Source organism: Gymnoscopelus braueri, assembly GCF_963280865.1.
Source record: "Gymnoscopelus braueri genome assembly, chromosome: 13".
Taxonomy (NCBI): Eukaryota; Metazoa; Chordata; class Actinopteri; order Myctophiformes; family Myctophidae; genus Gymnoscopelus; species Gymnoscopelus braueri.
The window spans coordinates 3,090,803-3,113,302 of NC_137615.1; the positions used below are offsets into that span (position 1 = coordinate 3,090,803).

The following is a 22,500-nucleotide window of genomic DNA, read 5'->3' on the forward strand; positions in this document are numbered from 1 at the left end:
ACCACACGTAAGCATAAAGTACGGCAGTTCTGTCTCATTGACTACAAAACCTAGCTTTTTCTTTTGCTGCATGGCAAGTTCAAAGTCAAAGACAAGTCATTTTTATGTTTGGTTGTGCTCGGGTGTTGCGCTCTGAAAATAGCCGATCTACAAGCTCACAACAAAGTTGTGAGATTGTAGATCTGCTATTGTCAGCAATAGAACCAAGTGTAAGATCAGCCGTTACGACGCCATCAAGGCACCGCCAACAAACATTTTAGTCGACTAAATCGACTGTAGATTTAGTTGACTATATAATCTTAAGATATTTAGTCGACTGAAACTAGACAAAAACTAAAACATTTCAGATGACTAAAATATGACTAAAACTAAATGGAATTTGATTCAAAAGACTATGACTAAAACTATGAAAAAAATTGCTGTCAAAATCAACACTGGTACAGTAGTGTGGTATATGTAAATAATCCCATATGTATGCAGATAGATACTGGCTCAACTCTGGTCACCAGTGAGTAACAGAGCAGGAATTAGAATGTTTACTATGCAAATTAACCTTCATTATTATAACAGTAGCTTATTATATTCCTCCTCAGGCGGCTGTTTTAAATCATAAAGCCTTATAGAGCTCTGTGTCTGTTGTTTATATATTTAAATTATAAAGCCTTATAGAGCTCTGTGTCTGTTGTTTATATATTTAAATCATAAAGCCTTATAGCTCTGTGTCTGTTGTTTATATATTTAAATCATAAAGCCTTGGAGCTCTATGTCAGTTGTTTATATATTTAAATCATAAAGCCTTAGAGCTCTGTGTCTGTTGTTTATATATTTAAATCATAAAGCCTTAGAGCTCTGTGTCTGTTGTTTATGTAGGCAGTGTAATTATATTATATTATATTATATTGTGTGTGTTTACATCCAGAGGCAGTGTAATTATATTAATTATAATATTATATTATATTGTGTGTGTTTACAAGAGGCGGTGTAATTATATTATATTATATTAATTATAATATTATATTATATTGTGTGTGTTTACATCCAGAGGCAGTGTAATTATATTATATTATATTAATTATAATATTATATTATATTGTGTGTGTTTACATCCAGAGGCAGTGTAATTACGGTCAGGAAGGAAACAGCCAGCGTTGCCATGTCCGCTTATAATAAGCGACTTCGGGGCTTATTTTTATAACCTGTAAATATTGGAATAGTTGCGGTTTTTTGGGCTCGTTTGTTTCTAGTGTAGTTGATTATTTGGGCTTGTTTCAAATTTTTTAAATTATTTTACCCAGTGGTTCTCAAACATTTTCATGTCATGGACCCCCAAATGAATATACTTGTTAGCTAGGGAGCTAACCCCCATCTGAAAGGGTTTTATGACCATATTTGTGTTGTTAGACATGTTTCAAAAATCTTCAAAATATTCCACGTTTTTTTCCCCAAGATGTTTTTTCAAATAGAAATTTGAAAAACATCAAATGCGACGCATTGTGTTGTGAGCTTGTAGATCAGCAATTTTCAAAATATTTTTTATACATTTTGAACTTGTGAAATGGAGACATTCTGCACAATGAGTACTTTTACATTTGGTACTTTAGGTACATTTTTTTGATATACTTTTACTTTTGCTTTTGCTTTTACTCAAGTACATTTTTAATACCTTACGTTTAACTTGTAAGCAGTGGTGGAAAAAGTACTCAAATTCTTTACTTAAGTAAAATTACCAATACTGCAATATAAAAATACTCTGTTAAAAGTAAAAGTCCAGAATAAAAAATTTACTTGAGTAAAAGTACAAAAGTATAGGCATCAAAATGTACTTAAAGTACCAAAAGTAAAAGTACTAAATATTTGAAAATAGCAGATCTACAAGCTCACAACGCGTCGCGATGCGACGCGTTGTGAGCTTGTAGATCTGCTATGTTCAAATAGCCTAGGTATAAAATAGGGTTAAAGTGGTTAATGTATGTTTCATTATATCATAATTTATATCTGAAAAGTAACTAGTAACTAAAGTTTTCAAATAAATGTAGTGGAGTAAAAGTACAATATTTGGCTCTGAGATGTAGTGGAGTAGAAGTAAAAGTATTGGGAATTGGAAATACTCAAGTAAAGTATAAATACCTCAAAATTGTACTTAAGTACAGTACTTGAGTAAATGTACTTAGTTACTTTCCACCACTGCTTGTAAGTGTAACGGAGTATTTCTACACGGCAGTATTGATACTTTAAACTTTTACCACTGCTTAATGTCTCTCACCAGACCTGGCAACGCTGTGGAAACAGCTGTTAGCAGAATAGCTCCATAAAGAACCTCTCACTCCGCTATACAGCTCCGAGATGAGGTTCTATGTCGTTACCTTCCAGAATCGGGTGAACGTCCGCCAAGGCTCCGCTGTTTACCCTTTTGTATACGTCGTATCCCAAAACTAATGGTAGATTCCAAGCCGCACGGATGTTTAAAGTTTGGTCCGGAGCATAATATTTTAGGAACGGAGCGAAACTACCCGTTTAAATTGCTTATTCAGTCAGCCTGTGGCCATGTTTCCCATTGTAGCCAAACCGGGAGCAGTACTGGCAGCGGACGTAGGGGGGTTTTCCGGGTTGAATGGGAAACATGGCCACAGGCTGACTAAATAAGCAATTTAAACGGGTAGTTTCGCTCCGTTCCTAAAATATTATGCGCCGAACCAAACTTTAAACATCCGTGCGGCTTGGAATCTACCATTAGTTTTGGGATACGACGTATACAAAAGGGTAAACAGCGGAGCCTTGGCGGACGTTCACCCGATTCTGGAAGGTAACGACATAGAACCTCATCTCGGAGCTGTATAGAGGAGTGAGAGGTTCTTTATGGAGCTAGGCAGAACAACAGCAGAAAGTCTCTTACGTGGAGTCCTGGTTGAAGGAGGCGGGGCAGCCCAGCCCTCCTCCTCCCCCCGGACCCCCGGTGGTGGTGGTCGTGGTCCCGGACACCCCGGGGGGTCCCTCCGGTGGTGGTGGTGGCGGTCCCGGTCCCGCCAGTCCCGCCGGTCCGGACGGTCCCGGTGGTCCGCCAGGACCCTCGGCTCCCTCCTCTCCCGTGTCTTCCATCCCAGCGGCCTCTCCTCCTCCCTCCGCCCCGGATCGGAGGCCCTGCCCTGGGATCGGCCCAGCCTCTCGGCTCGGTGATGTCTGTGCGGTTCGGGTTGTTTCAGAGGGACCAGGAGGATCCCAGTGATCTGGGGGGGGGGGACCACGCACGGACAATGTGAAGGACCACCTGAGGGGGGGTGGGTGGGCCGCGGACCCCCTGGATAAACGAGTCTAAAACGGCGGTTAAAAAGTGTTGTTTTGGTGTTGGAGGAGAGAAGCTCTGTCTGAAGCACAACAAGAGAACAGCTGACGGCTCTGACGTCATCGAGCCTGCTCTGCCTTGCCATTGGCTGGACGGAAAGCTGTGCTGCCCAGAGCCATAGAGAGAGAGAGTTAGGACACGCGTTGATCTCGCCTCAAAGCGGGCCGCCGTTGGGCTGTAATAGTTCCTAACATATTTGGAACTATCTCATTGGGATAGAGCTAGTGTAGTAACTCTCGTGTTACATCACGCTGCCTGTGCGCTCCAGAGCCGTATAAGAGAGTTATGACGGTCTAGCGTTGACTCCCATCGTAAGAGTGGAATGCGGAAGTGCTCTGTCTAACTCAATGAGATAGTTCCAATGTTTGGAACTGTAGCCCGTAGCGGCCCCCGCTTTGCGGCGAGATCAAAGCGTGACGTTACTCTCTCTTCTACATAGTAGAGGACCTGGCTAAGATATGTATGCACTTAATTTAGGAGAGAATATCTCAACTGTTCTTGGCTAATATGACCCCAGGGAACAACTTAGGAACTGTGACTAATTCTCTATCCGGGACGAAATACCCGAAAATGACCACGCCCTTTTTAAAATGACCATAACCGGTGCACTACGTCCAACATGGCTCTATCTGCTAAACCGTTGGAGCTACAGATTTACTGACGTGCTCAAAATGTTCAGAATACTTATGTTTAGGGAAACATAGTAAAGTGTAATATTTCGAATTTGATATTTTCTGACAGAACAGCTACGCAAAAGAAACTGCCAACATATTACAGTCCAGGGCTTTAGGAATAATTTTGTGTGAATCAGTCTAGAAGAAGCACCTAAATTGATGTAACCCAGGACATGTTCTAATGATTTAGCAAGGGTACCTGAGCCAGCAATGATCTGGGTCATCATTGTGGCCAATCCAATATGGCCACCACCTGAAAAAGGTTTTGGCTAAAGCTTTTGAACCAGATGAGCTATAATTGAGCAAACTTGATGTCTAAATCATGTTTTTTGACAATTAGAAACATGTTGGAATGCTTATCTTTATGACTGGGTGTGACTGGACCTCTATTTTGCCTATTTCAAAGAAATATTAGTTTTGCAAATTTGTTTCACTTACCTTAATCTTTGTCATTTTTGGCAAACTTGGTGTCTACTTTATGCTTTTTGAGCATTAGAAACACATTGGAATGCTCATATTTATGATTGAATCCATCTAGAGCACTCTGACTTGCTTATTACAAATATGGCCACTATACCAAACATGTTATGTAACAAAGTTTCATCCAGATTGAGTGTATACAGTAGTTGTAGGAATGAGTTAAGATCAAACTGGAGAAAACAATGTAATTTTATCGAAACAACTTAATATGACTATAGAATCCAAAGGATACAGCAACAGCCAGTACAGTATGCACATTAATGCTCAGCATAAAGTGAATTATCATAATAGTCAAAGGTGTATGGAATTTGAACAATATGTTCAAATTAGAATCAGAAAAGTGAATTGCTAAACAACAAATCGTTGCTAGGAATGTGTCTTGGTGTTACTACAACAACAGAACAGCTCTGCAATAACTGATACATACTGCACACACACACACACGCACGCACGCACATAGGTACACGTACATTTTATGCTGAGCATTGTTGAACATACTGTATTAGCTGTAGCTGTAGGCCTATCATCATCATAGGAATTAGTTCTACTGTTAAATCATTCTTGTTTCAATAAAATTACATCGTAATATACATTGGTTGTTTCATAACATAGTGGTCATATTTGTGATAATCAAATTAGTGTCCTCTAGATAGATTAAATCATAAAGATAAGCATTAAAACATGTTTCTAATTGTCAAAAAACATGATTTAGACACCAGGTTTGCATTCATAGCTCAAAATATGGTTCAAATGTTATAGCCAAAAACGTTGTCAGGTGGCGGCCATATTGGATTTGGCCACTATGATGACCCTGAAGGTCGCTGGCTCGGCGCCCTTGCTAAATCATTAGAGCATGCCCTGGGTTACATCTGGGACAAATGTGGTGCTCTTAGATTGATTTGCGCAAAAATATCCCTATGGCCCTGAACTGTAATACGTTTTTTTTAGCTGTTCTGTCAAATATCAAATTAGACATTTTACACTTTACTATGTTTCCCTAAACATAAGTATTCTGAACATTTGGAGCATCTCAGTAAATCTGTAGCTCCAACGATTTAGCAGATAGAGCCATGTTGGAAGTAGTGCACCGGTTATGGTCATTTTAAAAAGGGAGTGGTCATTTTCGGGTATTTCGTCCCGGATAGAGAATTAGTCACAGTTCCTAAGTTGTTCCCTGGGGTCATATTAGCCAAGAACAGTTGAGATATTCTCTCCTAAATTAAGTGCATACATATCTTAGCCAGGTCCTAGACTAACACTCGGCATCGAGCCTTGCTCTGCTCGGAAAGCTGTGCTGCCAGAGCCATAGAGAGAGGGAGTTACAACCACCAGTGGTGTAAAGTAACTAAGTACATTTACTTCCAGGGGTCCCCAGCAAAATGTGTTAATTTAGCATCACAATAATTTTAACCGTTTATACTTTGGCCATTCAAAAATAGCAGATCTACAAGCTCATAGCGAGCTTGTAGATCTGCTATTTTTGAAACATTTTGAAAACGTATGCAAACCTTTGAATACATACATATGTATTTTTAAGCATCATCATCATCATCATCATCATCATAGATAGATAGAACACTTTATTGGCAATTTAAAACAAGTCACTACAGTGTCATCCATTAATAAAAGCCAACGTGGACGTACAAAAAAGCCAAAACTTGTTTCCATTGTGATCCACCTTGAGACATATATCAACACACAAACACACTGCACATACAACTATGAAACAAAGATTTGATCCTTATATATACAGCAGTACATATAGGACAAGTGTTACGGCCAGCCGTATTTGTATTTATTATTATATATTTGTATTTGGTTTATTTAGGTAATTATGATGCTTTGGAATATTGTGGGATTATTTGTGGCTTGTGTTATATTGTTTTCTATGTTCCATATAAGGTCATGAGTGGTGGTGGAAGCTGTGAGTCTGAGTCTGGGTGTGGTGCTGGTATGAGTGAGTGAGTGATTGACTTCCAGCTGTCCAGATTGACAGGTCCAGCCTCTGGCCCTGTTCCCCTGCGCCCATTCGTCGTCCCTTTGTCTCCGCCCAAGCCAGGGTTGGCTGTTCTCTGAAGCTCACCTACAAAAGCTCATTCTGCCCTGACTGTCATGGGGGGACTGGTCGCTCTCATTTGAAAGAGCAAGCAGAGATTCAATCCCTCTGTCTTCCCGAACCCATGTAGCCTGTTTGTTTGTTCCTTTGTCCTTCAGTTACTTTGTTTGACCTTTAGTTATCTTATAGTTGAACCTGTTGTTTTCTGACCTGTATTATTGAGTTAGTTACTTTGTATATATTTGCCTATTTCATTCATTATTGTATTAATCTGTTCACTTGCCTTGTAGGGGTGTTTGGTCCTTTTTATTTGGTTTAACCACTTCCTTGTTTCTGTTGATTCTTTAGTTAGGAAAGTAAGTTTAGTATTGTATATTTTTCTTTTGTTAGGTTTAGGTTAGGGGGTAATTTTCTTTATTAGGTAGACATTTTGCAAATGTAAACCGACACCCTGAAGTTTTTGGCACTTATGAAAAAAAGACAAAAAGAGCTTGAAATCTCTGCACAAAAAAAGGAAAATAAAATCAATTCATTTTTGAAAGCGACTTTGTCCTCCATTATTATGTCACCTCCCCTACCCTAGACAGGGGGTCGTAACAACAAGTAAAGGAAGGTGCCCTGAGGGAAGAATCCAAAAACAGAGGGGGCTATCCGGGGTAGGGGTCTAACTTGGTGTTAAGATGGAGCCATGATTTGAGGTCCTTTTTAAATCTTGACTATTTTGAAGTGGAACCAGAAAATGGCCGCCACTGCTATGCCCTATAGTGGCTGCGTGATAAGCGTCCCGAAACGAGGGGGAACCAGATCCTAACAACTCCCCCTGGTTGAGTACCTGTGAGCATCCCTCACTCTGGGCAGGTAATCCAGCAAGTATTGGACAGAAGCATCTAGAACAGGGGTGATGCAACCTTGATGATGTAGAGGGCCACTATATTTACACACTCACTGTTCGCCATTCTACGTCACACAAAAGTAGCAAAAATAGCCGATCTACAATCTTAAAACGCGCTATTTTTGCTACTTTTGAATTGGAATCCTGAAAAGTGCATTTAGTTATACTATGAACATAAATACAAATACATTGGACATAAAAAGAAGACAGTAGAATTTTAATACTGGTCATTATAGACTGATGTAATTAAAGTGGGTCATGTTTGCATGTTTGGAATCATAACAGCTGAAATCAATGATATATGAGTGTTCCGATATTAACCTGTGGGCCGCATTAAGTGAAGGTGGGGGCCGCATGTGGCCCCCGGGCCGCCAGTTGCCCGTTCTAGGATCTTGAAGACCAGACACAGTGGCCCTCATTTATCAACGCAGCGTATAAACCGGCTTATATTTTTCCATATATTCGGCCGTACACCAAAGTCGAAGTCACATTTATCAACGAATCCTACACAGCTGATCCGAACCTACATTTGGTCCCAGCCTTGATAAATGTCACGGCTGGAACCTAGCGTCATTTAAATAACACGCCCTTAAATATTCTCAAAACGCCCCGATTTTACGACATGAAGAAGGACCAGAATACGACCAAAGACATCAAAAGCCAATGAGAAAGAGTTTGGTACTCAGCGTATGGTAGGATGAAGCCCACGTCGGGATATATTGATAAATGCCGAAAGGTGCAGTGATCTCGCCCTACGCCCATTATTTGGGCTGCACCGCGTTGATAAATGAGGGCCAGTGAGAGGAGAGATACTCTCTCCTCCACTCTTAGCCATCCCAGACTACTGAAATGGGCGGAGGTCATTTTCCTCTCCAGCACAGAAACCCTTGGCTCACTTCAATAAATACTATACATTGAAGTTGATCAATAGAGTAGGGCAGGCTATACTAACAACACTAGTCTTTCTTTACACAGTCTTAGCATGATGTAGACCAGTTTAAATGTCCTCTCAGCAGCCACTCCCAAAAATGTGATGTTATTGCCAAAGTGTATACTTAGCTTCTAGCCTGTTTTAGATTTGATGTGTATACATACATACGTGCGTGTGTGTGTGTGTGTGTGTGTGTGTGTGTGTGTGTGTGTGTGTGTGTGTGTGTGTGTGTGTGTGTGTGTGTGTGTGTGTGTGTGTGTCACCTGTCTATTCCACGAAAGCGGAATTAAATTATCCTGGTTTGAAAGGCAAATCCAGGTTTGACAAGCCTGCACTGTTCAGCCTGGTTTATTCAGTTCCACGAACGCCAAGCCGGGCTGAGAAGGAGAGGTTTGTCGAGCCAGGATCGTTAAACCAGGCTGAATGTGAGTTCACATATTCCTATAAAAGACCATGAAAGTCGATAGCAGAATCCTTGAACTTGACCAATCATGGAGCCCAAAACCAGAGCGGCGTTCTTCTCTGTGGCTGAACAGCAGCACTGCAGCAGCTCATGGAATCATACAAGGAAGTAAAATGTATAATAAGCAAGAGAGGAAACACAGCCGCAATAAATATAGATCCAGGGAGAAAGCGTGGCAAAGTATTGCAGACAAATTAAATGCACAAGTTGTCCAAAAATATGCAATTAATTTATATACAAATCCATAAATTTATAATTCAGTTAGGCTTAAACATAAGGAGTTTATAAGGGCTCCTTATAAACATAAGTTTATAAGGAGCCCCCCGTTGACCCCCGTGGACCGGGGACCCCCGGCCGCCAAAAGGCAAGCTTTTCACTTGTAGATCTTCGATTTTAGAAATTAGAAATTATTCTAAGTGTGTAATTATAATTCCAACATTCACTTAAACTCCTTATGTTTAAGCCTAACTGAATTATATGCGTCGCATGGCGACGCATTGTGAGCTTGTAGATCTGCTATTTTCAAATGGCCGAAATGTATTTAGGGCTGAAGTGGTTAGTGTCTCTACAAAGTAACTAAAGTTTTCAAATAATTGTAGTGGAGTAAGTACAATATTTGCCTCTGAGATGTAGTGGAGTAGAAGTAATAATACAGAAAATTGGAAATTCTGCGGTAAAGTCAAAATACCTCCAAAGTGTACTTAAATACAGTACTTGAGTAAATGTACTTAGTTACTTTACACCACTGATTGTTGTGCGTTTGACAAACACGAAACACATGTGTTTCATATAACAGACGTACAACCATGTTGTAAATGTGAAGAGCAAACTAAAAGGAAGGAAGAAAGGAGGCTTGTCTGGCCTGTAGAAAGTTACTTTATTTTTCATCCACACTCAACACATTCATTTTTTCTTATACACCTTGTACAGAAAAAACAAACATGTTGTAAACATCAAATCCAACACGTTCACTGTGCGTTTCAGCCAAACCTTCCTCAGTAGCTGCATGCCCAACAGTTTGGACCCGAAGGCTCTATTAGAACTATTTATTGTTTTTAAACATTCATTTATTGGCGGACATCACAAGGCATATTTGCTGACCTTTCAACCGAACAGAAACAGAGATTGGTAACAGCATGGACAATATTTATTTTTACACAAGATGTAAATGAAAGTTGCATAATTATCTCATTCAATCCGAGAACGCATACTGTGTCATTTCAGATGTTTATAGCTGTAACCATTATTTTATACTTTGGCATATTCAACAATAGCAGATATATAAGCTCGTAGCGCGGCACTCTGAGATCTGCTATTTTTTTGTTGTTGAAAAATCTAGTATATATTAAAAAAAAATAACTCAAGTCTTTGCTTCTGGGAGGATTCTACAAATGTCTTCTAAATCCTAACAGTAAAAAAAACTAAAGTTGCTATAATATCAGTGAACTTTTTTCATATATATTCAAAAGATTTGCACACATTTACAATTTTTTTTCAAAGAAAAATAGCAGATCTACAAGTTGATAGCGCCTCACTCGGTGCCGTGCTATGAGCTTGTATATCTGCTATTTTTGAATAGCCCAAAGCGATCCAAAATGACACAGATGCGTTCCCGTTCCAGGACTGAATGGGTTAAACTAGGAACTGCTTTATTCAGACCAAGATGTTGAGGCACACGTCTTTTTTTCCCCCCGAAGGATGGACGACTTGAAACGTCTCAGTGCTGCAAAATAAGAACGTTACACAGGGTTTTAGACACGTCTCAGTGCTGCAAAATAAGAACGTTACACAGGGTTTTAGACAGGCAGTAAAACAGAACAGATCCCCACTCATCATAGACACAACTAATAATGGTTTATAAATTATAATCACATGAATGAGATGAGTATCAACCCATTAAGACAGGGAACTATTCAAAAATGGCAGATCTACAAGCTCATAGCGCGGCGAGTGCCGCGCTATGAGCTTGTAGATCTGCTATCTTTTTATTTTTTTATCGTGAAAATGTATGCAAATCTTTGAATATATACTGTATATTTTTTTTAAGCGAACATTTGTAACACATATCTTTGCTTCTGGGGGGATTCAAAACTGTTTTTTGAAAAACACTTATGTTGCTGTTATATCAGTGGTTCTCAAACCTCTTCATGTCAGGGACCACCCAAAATGACATGTATTTGGCTGCAGACCCCAAAATACCTCAAAATATGTTGTTCCAGGGACCCCCCAGAAGCAAGTTAAGAATGTTCGCTTTTAAAACATATATTCAAAGATTTGAACAAGTTTTCACGATTTAAAATGCAGATCTGCTATTTTTGAATAGCCAAAGTATAAAATAATGGTTAAAAACAATCTGATGTCTCCTCGTGACCCAAACTAGTGAAAATAGCCGATCTACAAGCTTGCGGCGCGTTGTGAGCTTGTAGATCGGCTATTTTCACTAGTGGTAGAGTATGTTGATACATGATGACTTGTAACAAGAGTATTTTTATATTGTTGTATTGCTATACTTTTACTTAAGTAAAACTGTTCATTTGTTTACCTGGCATCTTGTAGTTTCTATAGTTTTGTACAGATTTTGTTGTTTTGGATATTATATTGTTTAGACTGATGCTACTGTAGGTTCTTGGTGTAACTGTGATCCTAGGTTACTGAGACACTACACTGTCTCTATGCATTTGATTAGGTTTACCTTGCTTACTGTAAGTCGCTCTGGATAGAGAGTGTCTGCTAAACGTCTGAATTGTAACTTGTAAGTTAGGGGTTGCAGCTTGAAAGGTCAAAGGTCACACTAACTAACGCACAGAGAAACGAGACACAGTACAAACGGTAACCGGAAGGCTCGCCCCAAAACACTCCCACCCCCATTTGTTTTCACGGACCAGCGGTTCTTGTGTTTATTTTTATTTTTTTACTGAGGATAAGGTTAGAAATAAGTTTAGGTTTAGGGCGCGCCCCCACCACACTAAGTATGTGGCCCCCGGGCCGCCAGTTGCCCATGTATGACATACACAATAGAACACGGTACCTTAAACTCCCACATCACCATGGCTCCATCCAGACCCACGCTGCTGTACTGTTCCACCTTGTCCCTCTCTCCAGAGACGACACACAGCTGGCTGTTACAACACAACAGTTACACACTGTTACAACACAACAGTTACACACTGTTACAACACAACAGACACAACACACAGCTGGCTGTTACAACACAACAGTTACACACTGTTACAACACAACAGACACAACACACAGCTGGCTGTTACAACACAACAGACACAACACACAGCTGGCTGTTACAACACAACAGTTACACACTGTTACAACACAACAGTTACACACTGTTACAACACAACAGACACAACACACAGCTGGCTGTTACAACACAATAGTTACACACTGTTACAACACAACAGACACAACACACAGCTGACTGTTACAACACAACAGACACAACACACAGCTGGCTGTTACAACACAACGGTTACACAATGAGTTATTAGACACACATCAAGGTAAAGACAAGTCACAGTGATTCTGAATGAAACAAGCACACATGCAGGGTTGCGTGTGAGCTGTAGAATCACGCTCGAGTTAGAATACGATGACCTGGTTTAATGTGTGAAATACGACACTATTAGACAACTGCAACGCATCTGTAATATAGCCTATATGATGAGCCACCAGCCGGGCCGAAAATGTACGCTGCTTAGTCGGGCCGAGCCGAGCCGAGGGTTACGTGAAAAAATAATAATTCAACTGTCCCTAGCGGCCGAACGGTAAGGCAGATGGAAATGTCAGTGGATGTGTTGGATGAAGCTCAAAGTGAACTTTATCTATCTGGAACGGAAGGTCAAATCTGCTCAAGTTCAAAGCTTATTGGATGCGTGACTTTGGTGACATTATAAGCACTTATTACACGGCTTGGTTGAATGCTTGATTCTGATTGGTCAATCATCGGTCATTATTTCTGGATAATGACCGATGAGCTCAATAACAGACCGCTGTCTAATCAGAGACTCAGAACACCTGCTCATGTCAACCTGCGCTGCTTGGTTTTATGCTGTATCCAACATGACAGCCGTGTAAACAAACAAACAATGTCATTTACAACTAAACGTTGCTCTCAAGAATGTTTTTGAAAACATTTGAAGAGAGAAATAGACGATGCAATGACCGAGAAGTGATTATATTTGATCCACTGCACTTCCTTGTTTATCGTGGCTTGTTTATCGTGGCGCACCGACATTGTCTGGCTGTGTTTATAAACAAACACGACAGATCGACCGGCACTCAAAGAGTTAAGTGTTTTCTCTGTCCCTCCGCTCTCTCTCTCTCTCGACCCCCTCCAAACAGGCTGTATAGACGTCATATCCGTTTGTTGCGTTCCTATTTAGCGTCCCATCTTAGCTTAGCTTAGATTATGATGGGGTTTCAGATCGTTGGTAAACACAACGACGATAAACATTTTTCAAGATAAAAACCGAGAACCGGAAACGGAACCCGCTAATTTAGCATCCGGTTGAGTGGGGAGTGAGTGCAAAGGGAACCCATGATCCAGTGGTGGAAAGTAACTAAGTAGATTAACTTAAGTATTGTACTTGAGTACAACTTTGAGTATTTGTACTTTACTTGAGTATTTCCAATACTTTTACTCCACTACATTTATTTGAAAACTTTAGTTACTAGTTACTTTGTAGATTTTTATTAATATTACAAAACATACTGTAACCACTTCAGCCCTATATACATTTTGGCTATTTGAAAATAGCCGATCTACAAGCTCACAATGCGACGCATTGTGAGCTTGTAGATCTGCTATTTTCAAAAGATTTTTTTACATTTGAAAACTTGAAATGGGACATTGTGCCATAATGAGTACTTTTACTTTTGGTACTTTAAGTACATTTTTCCACCACTGCCCGTGACGGACTTCACAGAGAAACAGCGCGATCGGCGATTAAACAATGCAAAGGCTACATCAGCGCGTCCACTAACGCATCGACGGCGTGGGTGGATTAAGTAGCAATTGACTGGAAAACGCGCCGATGGCGTTCAAAGAGTCAAACGTTTGAGAAGCAGCAGCAGCAGTGTTGTTGTTCTTCTTACGTGATGCTGTTCTGGTGCAGGGTGCCCAGCTCGTTGCCCTCCTCATCCCCGGCTCTCTTGTCCAGGTTGCGGAAGTGCTGCATGGCTGACATGCTGGTCTTGGAGGTCTGCTTGGGGACGTCCAGCTTCTTCACAAACTGCAGCGCGTCAGGACCCTGGTAGGAGAACTGGTACGGACAGCAGTCATGGCCCTGAAAGAGGAGACCAGCAGTATAAAGCTTAACCTCTTTTTATTTATTTTACAGATCGGAGTAAAAAGATCTCGCTTTATATATTCGAAGATTAGTTAAAAAATTCCACAATTGTTTTAAAAAAAATAGCAGATATACAAGCTCATAGCGCGGCACCGAGTGTCACGCTATGAGCTTGTAGATCTGCTATTTTTTTTAAAACAATTGTGGAATTTTTTTTTTTGAATAGACACAGAAATCTAAAATGCCTTCCCGGTCTTAATGGGTTAGCCCTGGAGCCTACTTAGTTGTGTGTTGTACTGATGCAGCCGCCTGCATCAGTACAATCAGACATAACTCTAACCCCTAAACCTAACCTCTAAATGACAAATACTAACCCCAATACGTTCCTACTTGTAAGCCTAAATATGTATATAAATTATATTTGAACCATAGAAACAGCCCTTTATTTTGTGAGGACGAGGAAAATTGTCCTCAAAATGTCTATTTCTCAAATTTGACTATATCTTTGGGAACATTTGGCCCACACACACACACACACACACACACACACACACACACACACACACACACTCTTACCGCAGCCACTATCTCCGTGGGGCTCACATAGAGCACGCTGACCAGAGGCAGCCGGTCATTGGTCAGCTGGGTTACCCTGAACACACACACACACACACAAAGGTCAGAGGTCAACGTTATGAGGTCATCAGCAGAACCAACCGGTTTGTCTCTCAAACCGGCGCTTCAGGAAGTCTGGTTTCCATGGAAACACCAGTTGAGAAGCAGTGTTGATTTTGTCGTCTACAACTATGACGAAAATGTTTCGTCAACTACCTTTTTTCACTGACGAAAACTAGATAAAAACTAAGCTACGATGAGTAAAACTAAGACTAAATGTATTGACAATTTCGTCAACAAATAAGAACTAGACTAAAATGTTAGTGAGGGATCTAGTGGAGAAGAGATCCAGTAGAACTAAAAGACAAGTCATTTTATGGTTGGTTGCGCTCGGGTGTTGCGCTCTGAAAATAGCAGATCTACAAGCTCACAACTTGTCGCAGCGCGACGCGTTGTGAGCTTGTAGATCTGCTATTTTCAGAGCGCAACCAAGTGTAAGATCAGCCATTACGACGGCATCAAGGCACCGCCGACACACATTTTAGTCGACTATAATCTTATGATATTTAGTCGACTAAAACTAAAACATTTCAGATGACTAAAATAAGACTCAAACTAAATGGAATTTGATTCAAAAGACTGACTAAAACTGAATCAAAATTTGCTGTCAAAATCAACCCTATTGAGAAGAACCATTGTTCATGAGAAGGCATGACGAGAAGAGAATCTGAATAGAAAAACGTTACTCTGCATCATCATGCATTGTGATAAATGTACAAAACATGGAAAATGTTCATAAACTCTGAATTTGTACTGTATAAGAAATTCAAATACAGTAGCAGAGTTTCATAACTGGATTTAGCGTTCATAATGTGACTAAATCATTGTGTGAGTTTTCAGTGGATGTTCATGCAAAATGTAGGTTACATGTACATCGCTTAAAACACGCGCGCACGCACGCACACACACACACACACACACTTTTCTGCTGAATGGTGTCCTTGAAGTCGTAATGCTTTTATATGGTGTAAGTCAGACGAAGGTTTCTTGTTGACTTTATCACTTTATTTAGAGGCAAACCTTTCCAGTGATGAAATGGCAACTAGAGTAATCAAAAGAGTCAACCAAAGAACAAGATTTTTGTGTAGGATTTCCTCTCTGGTCAGTAAAGAATACTTTGAGGACTCTAACAGGAGCTCTCATCCAAGGTTACTTTGACTATGCATGCTCCTCATTGTACCACAACACCACTAAGGCCTTAAAAACAAGGCTCCAGACATCCCAAAACAAACCGGTAAGGCTACTTGTTGGCCTTAAACATACAACTCATCTAACGGCCTGCTCCCTTTGCTAGGGTGGGATGGCTCAGGGTTGAGGACAGAGTACAGCACCTTGCAATGGGCCTGGTCTACAAGATACACCACAACGTTAAGATACCCATGTACCTGTCAAAGTACTTCAGAAACGTCAATCAAGTCCACAATCACAACACCAGAGGTAGCTCTGATCACGTCCAACCCAGATTTGGCTCAAACAAGGGGTTAAATTCGTACTCCTGCTATGCCACCAAAATGTGGAACGCCCGACCAGCAGTCGTAAAGGAGTGTGAATCTCTACTCTGCTTCCAAACCGCTCTAAAAGGGTATGTGTTTGGTAAGGGTAAAAAAAAAGGGGAAATGTTTCGATGAATTGAGTACAAAGGACCCCAATGGGAAAGGCTTTCTTGGGTTTAAAATCCTCTCAACAGACCTTGTATTGAACTGTACTTTCCTGTGCTATTTGTTTGCAAACTGCTAAATAAATTCAATCAATCAATCAATGTTAGCAGTCAGTGAAATGATTGAAATGCAACCAAATGATAGTTGTTAAGCTAGTGGAAAAGTGATTAAATGTTGTCTATATATAAACACATCTCTCCATGGGGAGAGACACGGCAAACCTGTCCTCCCCCCGTTAGCAACCATGTATGTTATTAGATCAACAAGTCCTCAGAAGTCACACCATCCATTAACCACTTCATATTTACAGTACAGCTTGTACTGATGTTTGAATGCTGCGTCATAGGATTATACTGTAATGTTTGGTTTACAACTGAACTACAGTAAGTAAACGATAGCTCTCATCTGTGTAGCGCACAGACAACAATACAAAACAACACCTGGCACGGGTCATCATATAACACCACTTTATTATAATTATTGCATTCCTTTGTCCTTTATGACTCGCACAACTCATAAAACGTTAGCATTTAAGTGGCGGAAAGTAACCAAGTACATTTACTTAAGTACTGTACTTAAGTACAATTTTGAGGTATTTGTACTTTACTTGAGAATTTCCAATTTCCAATAAATTTACTTCTACTCCACTACATCTCAGAGGCAAATATTGTACTTTTACTCCACTACATATACTTGAAAACTTTAGTTACTAGTTACTTTTCAGATATAAACTATGATATAATGAAACACACATTAACCACTTTAGCCCTATTTTATACCTACGCTATTTGAAAATAGCCGATCTACAAGCTCACGACGCGTTGTGAGCTTGTAGATCCGCTATTTTCAAATATTTAGTACTTTTACTTTTGGTACTTTAAGTACATTTTGATACCAATACTTTTGTACTTTTACTCAAGTATATTTTTAATTCTGGAGTTTTACTTGTAACGGAGTATTTCTATATTGCAGTATTGGTACTTTTACTTAAGTAAAGAATTTGAGTACTTTTTCCACCACTCTGGCATTTACCTACATTTTTTGGGAGCCAGTCAGGACTTGTCTCGTTGTCTGCTTTTACTGCTTCTACCATTTTGTATTGCAGCCTGAGACCCTCATAAGTGTTTTAGTTCACACTGACATGTGTTGTGAATGGATATCAGTGGTTGTGAAGTCAAAATCATATGAAAGCTGACATGAGACTGAATCAGGATGAATGAACACAATATAGTTCTGAAGCTTGTTATTCCTGAGCATTTATGTATGAAGTGCTTTTTATACATGAACTATGAAGGTGGAGAACGAAGGTCTGCAGTAAGAGTGACTTTTTTTTAGCGTTGGCTATTCAAAAATAGCAGATATACAAGCTCCCCGGGGGGGAAGAGACGCGCTGTGAGCTTGTAGATCTGCTATTTTTTCACTGACGAAAACTAAATAAAAACTAAGCTACGATGAGTAAAACTAAGACTAAATATATTGACAATTTCGTCAACAAATAAAAACTAGACTAAAATGTCAGTGAGGGATCTAGTGGAGAAGAGATCCAGTAGAACTAAAAGACAAGTCATTTTATGTTTGGTTGGGCTCGGGTGTTGCGCTCTGAAAACAGCAGATCTACAAGCTCATAGCGCAGCACCGAATGCAGCGCTATGAGCTTGTAGATCTGCTATTTTTTTAATAGACAGAGAAATCTTAAAATGACACACAGACGCGTTTCCTGGTCTTAACCCATTAAGATGGTACACATCTGTGTCACTTTGGCTATTCAAAAATAGCAGATCTACAAGCTCATAGCGCGGCACTCGGTGAAAAATCTTAGAGAAAAAAAAAAGGGATATTTTTCAAATAACTGTTAGGATTTAGGGGAAAAAAATCGCCTCAGGTCTCAATGGGTTAATGGATTAAAGTGACTTATAAAATGTGCCTTTTGGTTGCAGTACTCACTCTTTCCCCTGGGTGGCGTCGGCCACACTGATGCTGCTGTTGTGAGCCACCCAGGCCAGCTGGTCCCCGCTGGGGGAGAAGGAGACGCTGTGCACCCACCCCCCACAGTCGCTCTGCTCCAGCAGCACCTCCCCGAACGGCATCTTAGCACCCCAGGGCGTCGGCCCGGGCTTGTCCTCGATGTCCTTGATGTACGCCGAGAAGATCCTGGAGGAAGAGGACACGGACACGTATTTACTTTGTAAAGTAACAGAGTACATTTACTCAAGTACTGTACTTAAAGTAAAAAAATTTAGGTACTTTTACTTCACTGGAGTACTTCCAATTTTCAGTACTTTTAACTTCTACTCCACTACATCTCAGAGGCAAATATTGTACTTTTACTCCACTACAATTATTTGAAAACTTTAGTTACTAGTTACTTTGTAGATTTGGATTATTATCACACAAATACCCACTTCAGCCCTATATGCATTTCGGCCATTGGAAAATAGCCGATCTACAAGCTCACAATGCGACGCATTGTGAGCTTGTAGATCGGCTATTTTGAAAGGACTTGTAAACATTTGGAAAACTTGTGAAATGGGACATTCTGCATAATGAGTACTTTCTACTTTTGGTACTTTAAGTACATTTTGATACCAATACTTTTGTACTTTTTACTCAAGTAAATTTTGAATTCTGTGGACTTTTTACTTGTATTTCTTTATTGCAGTCTCGATACTTTTACTTAAAGGTAGGGTAAGTGATTTGCAATTATTCAAATAATTGCAAAATGGGTCTATGTTCTGATAGTGCTCGTTACTATAGAGTGTCCTGTCCATATAAAGAGTCTCCATGTCTCTCCAGCTCTTTATAAAACAGAAAATGTATTTTGTAGTTTTTTTTTTTTTTTTTGTAGTTTCATTTCCAATTTTATCCAACCAGGACAGAGAACTCAATCAGGATATAGATTAAACAAGTGAAATTGGAAGTGATGACACTAAGAAATGAGCAGACAAAATTTTAACTGGAACACTATACAAATTAAGCTTAAAAATGGGTACTTTCTCCTGATTGGCTGAGATTTTGACACCTACCGAAAAATGTATTTTCTGTTTATTAAAGAGCTGGAGAGACAGGGAGACTCCTGTTACTGAACAAACACTCTATAGCAATGATTACTATCAGAATATAATATTTTAACCTTTTAACAAAATACTTTTTGTTTTAACCAAAAAATATCACTTACCCTACCTTTAAGTAAAAAAAAAAAAAGATGTAGTACTTTTCCCCACCACTGGTCTCACCTGCAGTGGAAGTCGGCGGACCCCGCAGCCAGCAGGACGTTGTTGGGATGCCAGTTCAGACTGAGCACCGTGGACCGGATGGCCTTCTTGATGTGCTTACTGAGCCACCTGACAGGAGAGGGGAACACAGGGGTCATTCACCGCATTGTTATGGAGCCCACTTCAGTTCTAGGCAGAACCCGCTGTGATTGGCCAGTAGTCGCTGTGATTGACAGTTCTCGTTTTTGCAACTATGCCTAAACCTAACCCTAAAACCTCAGTAAGACTATGCCTGCCACGGCTGCCAGGGAGCCAATCAGACGGGTAAGGCGGGTCTATATCCTAAAACGTTGGTGGGATTCATAATCTTGTGTCATCGCCATGTTGGCTTGTGGTTCTTTGCCACGGACATAAACATTTGTGGAAAATGATATTACCAGAAACACACAAACCTTTTGTTTGGAACCCATAGGGTCCATTTGGTTCCATTTGTACACTCTGAGTTATGGGGGTCCTTGAATATAAAAGGTTAGAGAACCACTAGTACCAGTGGACTCCTAATGTGTCATACATACTGTAGTTTCATAGTAAATAAGTGACATGCATATTCTGAGGAAAACCTGGAGACTGAGACATTCAGTAAATGAGTCTTATGATCAAAATAATGTAAAAAACTAAAACATGTAACATTTGCCACAGACAAGGCCAAGTCTAGCCACGGACACGTTTGTCCGTGTACATACGGACACATTGATGACCCCTGGGGGACGAACAGGGAACTAAGTTGCACAAAACTCCCAACGAAATGTATTCGTTCCTCGTGTACTTCTGCAAAGAGTATATATTTTTGTAACTCGTTTGTAACTCAAATCTTTGCTTCTGGGGGGATTCTACAAATGTCTTCTAAATCCTAACAGTTTTTAGAAAAAAACGTATGTCACTATAATAATATCAGTGGTTCTCAAACCTTTTCATGTCAAGGACCACCCAAAATTATATGTATTTGGCCGCGGAACCCCATCTGAAAATATTTTGTTCCAGGGATCCCGCCCCCAGAAGCAAAGATTTGAGTTAAAAAATGTCGCTTAAAAAAATATATAAATTCAAAGATTTGCACAGATTTTCACTATTTAAAAAAAAAACTACAATCTCGTAGCGCGGCACCGCTACAAGCTTGTAGATCTGCTATTTTTGAATAGCCCCAAAGTATAATACAATAATGGTTAAAGTGGTTTACAACAGAATGCGTTTCCCTGGTCTTAATGCTGGTCTAGATTTTGGACTGACCAGTCGTTCTCCTTCTCGAAGTAGCACACGGAGATGATGCGCGCCCCGCTGCCCAGGGCGAACTTGTTCTCCTGCGGGGACCACTTGACGCACGTGGCGGCCCGGTTGATCCGGACCAGCACCAGCGTGGGCTTCCACTCCGCCCCGTCCTTCAGGGTCCACACGTAGGCGTTCCGGTCCGAGGCACAGGTCACGATGCGGTTGGTCTCCGCGGCCCAGTCTATGCCTGTGTGTAGACGATGATGTGTTATTCATCACATGTGTAGACGGGGTTATTCACAAGTGGTGGAAAAAGCACTCACATTTTGTACAAAAGGACCAGCGGACCGGTAGGCAGCGGTTCCGGTAGGAGATACAAAGGAGACTATTTGTGTCTCCAACCGGAACCGCTGCCGGAACCGCTGCCGGTCATCAAATTATTGGCTTAGAAATGAGACAAAAAACTCCATGAATTCAAGTCTCCAAGTAAAAGTCACAATGCGTCGCGTGCGACGCATTGTGAGCTTGTAGATCTGCTATTTTCAAATGGCTGAAATATATATATATATAGGGCTTAAGTGGTTAATCTACAAAGTAACTAGTAACTAAAGTTTTCAAATAATTGTAGAGGAGTAAAAGTACAATATTTGCCTTTGAGATGTAGTGGAGTAGAAGTCAAAGTACTGAAAAATGGAAAAACTCAAGTAAAGTCAAAATACCTCAACATTGAACTTAAGTACAGTACTTGAGTTAATTTACTTAGTTACTTTACACCACTGCCGGGGACACCTAGGGGTCCTTGAGGGAGTTTCAGGGGGTCCCCAGCTACAGTAAATGGTCGATAGTTAGGAACCAAATGGACCCTTAAGGGTCTGTAACTCAGAGAGTATACAAATGTAACCAAATGGACCCGTTAGGGTTCCATTTGTACGCTCTCAGAGTTAAATTAACATTGATTTTACAATATAAATTGGGGTCCCAGAGATAGAAATGCCATTAAATGGGGGTCCGTAGCCTCTAATACATGTCAAACTGGGGGTCCTTGTAATTAAAATGGTTGAGAATCACTGCTAGAGCTGTAAAAAATCTTCTCTTATGGGGGTCCCTGGCACGCATGTCTATTCAAATGGGGGTCCGTTGGCTAATAAGTGTCAAATTGGGGGTCCTCGACATGAAAACGTTTGAGAACAACTACTGTAAGTGACTTAACAGTATAAAACTAAATATATTGACAACTTCGTCAACAAATAAAAACTAGACTAAAATGTTAGTGAGGGATCTAGTGGAGAAGAGATCCAGTAGAACTAAAAGACAAGTTATTTTATGTTTGGTTGCGCTCTGAAAATAGCAGATCTACACTGCGACGCGTTGTGAGCTTGTAGATCTGCTATAATCAGCATGCAAACAAGTGTAAAATCAGCCATTATGACGCCATCAAGGCACCGCCAACATACATTTTAGTAGACTAAATCAACTGTAGATTTAGTCGACTACAATCTTATGATATTTAGTCGACTAAAACTAGACAAAAACAAAAACATTTCAGACTA

At 40.2% G+C, this 22,500-nt stretch overlaps 2 protein-coding genes across 2 annotated transcripts in view; both read right to left on the minus strand.

Moving 5' to 3' along the window:
- Positions 1-3,242, minus strand: part of LOC308099732 (WD repeat domain phosphoinositide-interacting protein 1-like) — a 60,328-nt gene extending 57,086 nt beyond the window's left edge. Inside the window, exon 1 of the mRNA XM_080448478.1 lies at positions 2,894-3,242. Coding sequence (XP_080304604.1) covers positions 2,894-3,096 — 203 coding nt within the window. The 5' untranslated portion in view covers positions 3,097-3,242. The remainder of the gene's footprint in view (positions 1-2,893) is intronic.
- Positions 3,243-10,527: 7,285 nt separating this feature from the next.
- Positions 10,528-22,500, minus strand: part of LOC308099733 (actin-related protein 2/3 complex subunit 1A-A) — an 18,799-nt gene continuing 6,826 nt past the window's right edge. Inside the window, exons 4-10 of the mRNA XM_080448480.1 lie at positions 20,972-21,197; positions 19,706-19,813; positions 18,417-18,623; positions 14,716-14,791; positions 13,946-14,136; positions 11,865-11,955; positions 10,528-10,559 (exon numbers count right to left, since the gene is read on the minus strand). Coding sequence (XP_080304606.1) covers positions 10,554-10,559; positions 11,865-11,955; positions 13,946-14,136; positions 14,716-14,791; positions 18,417-18,623; positions 19,706-19,813; positions 20,972-21,197 — 905 coding nt within the window. The 3' untranslated portion in view covers positions 10,528-10,553. The remainder of the gene's footprint in view (positions 10,560-11,864; positions 11,956-13,945; positions 14,137-14,715; positions 14,792-18,416; positions 18,624-19,705; positions 19,814-20,971; positions 21,198-22,500) is intronic.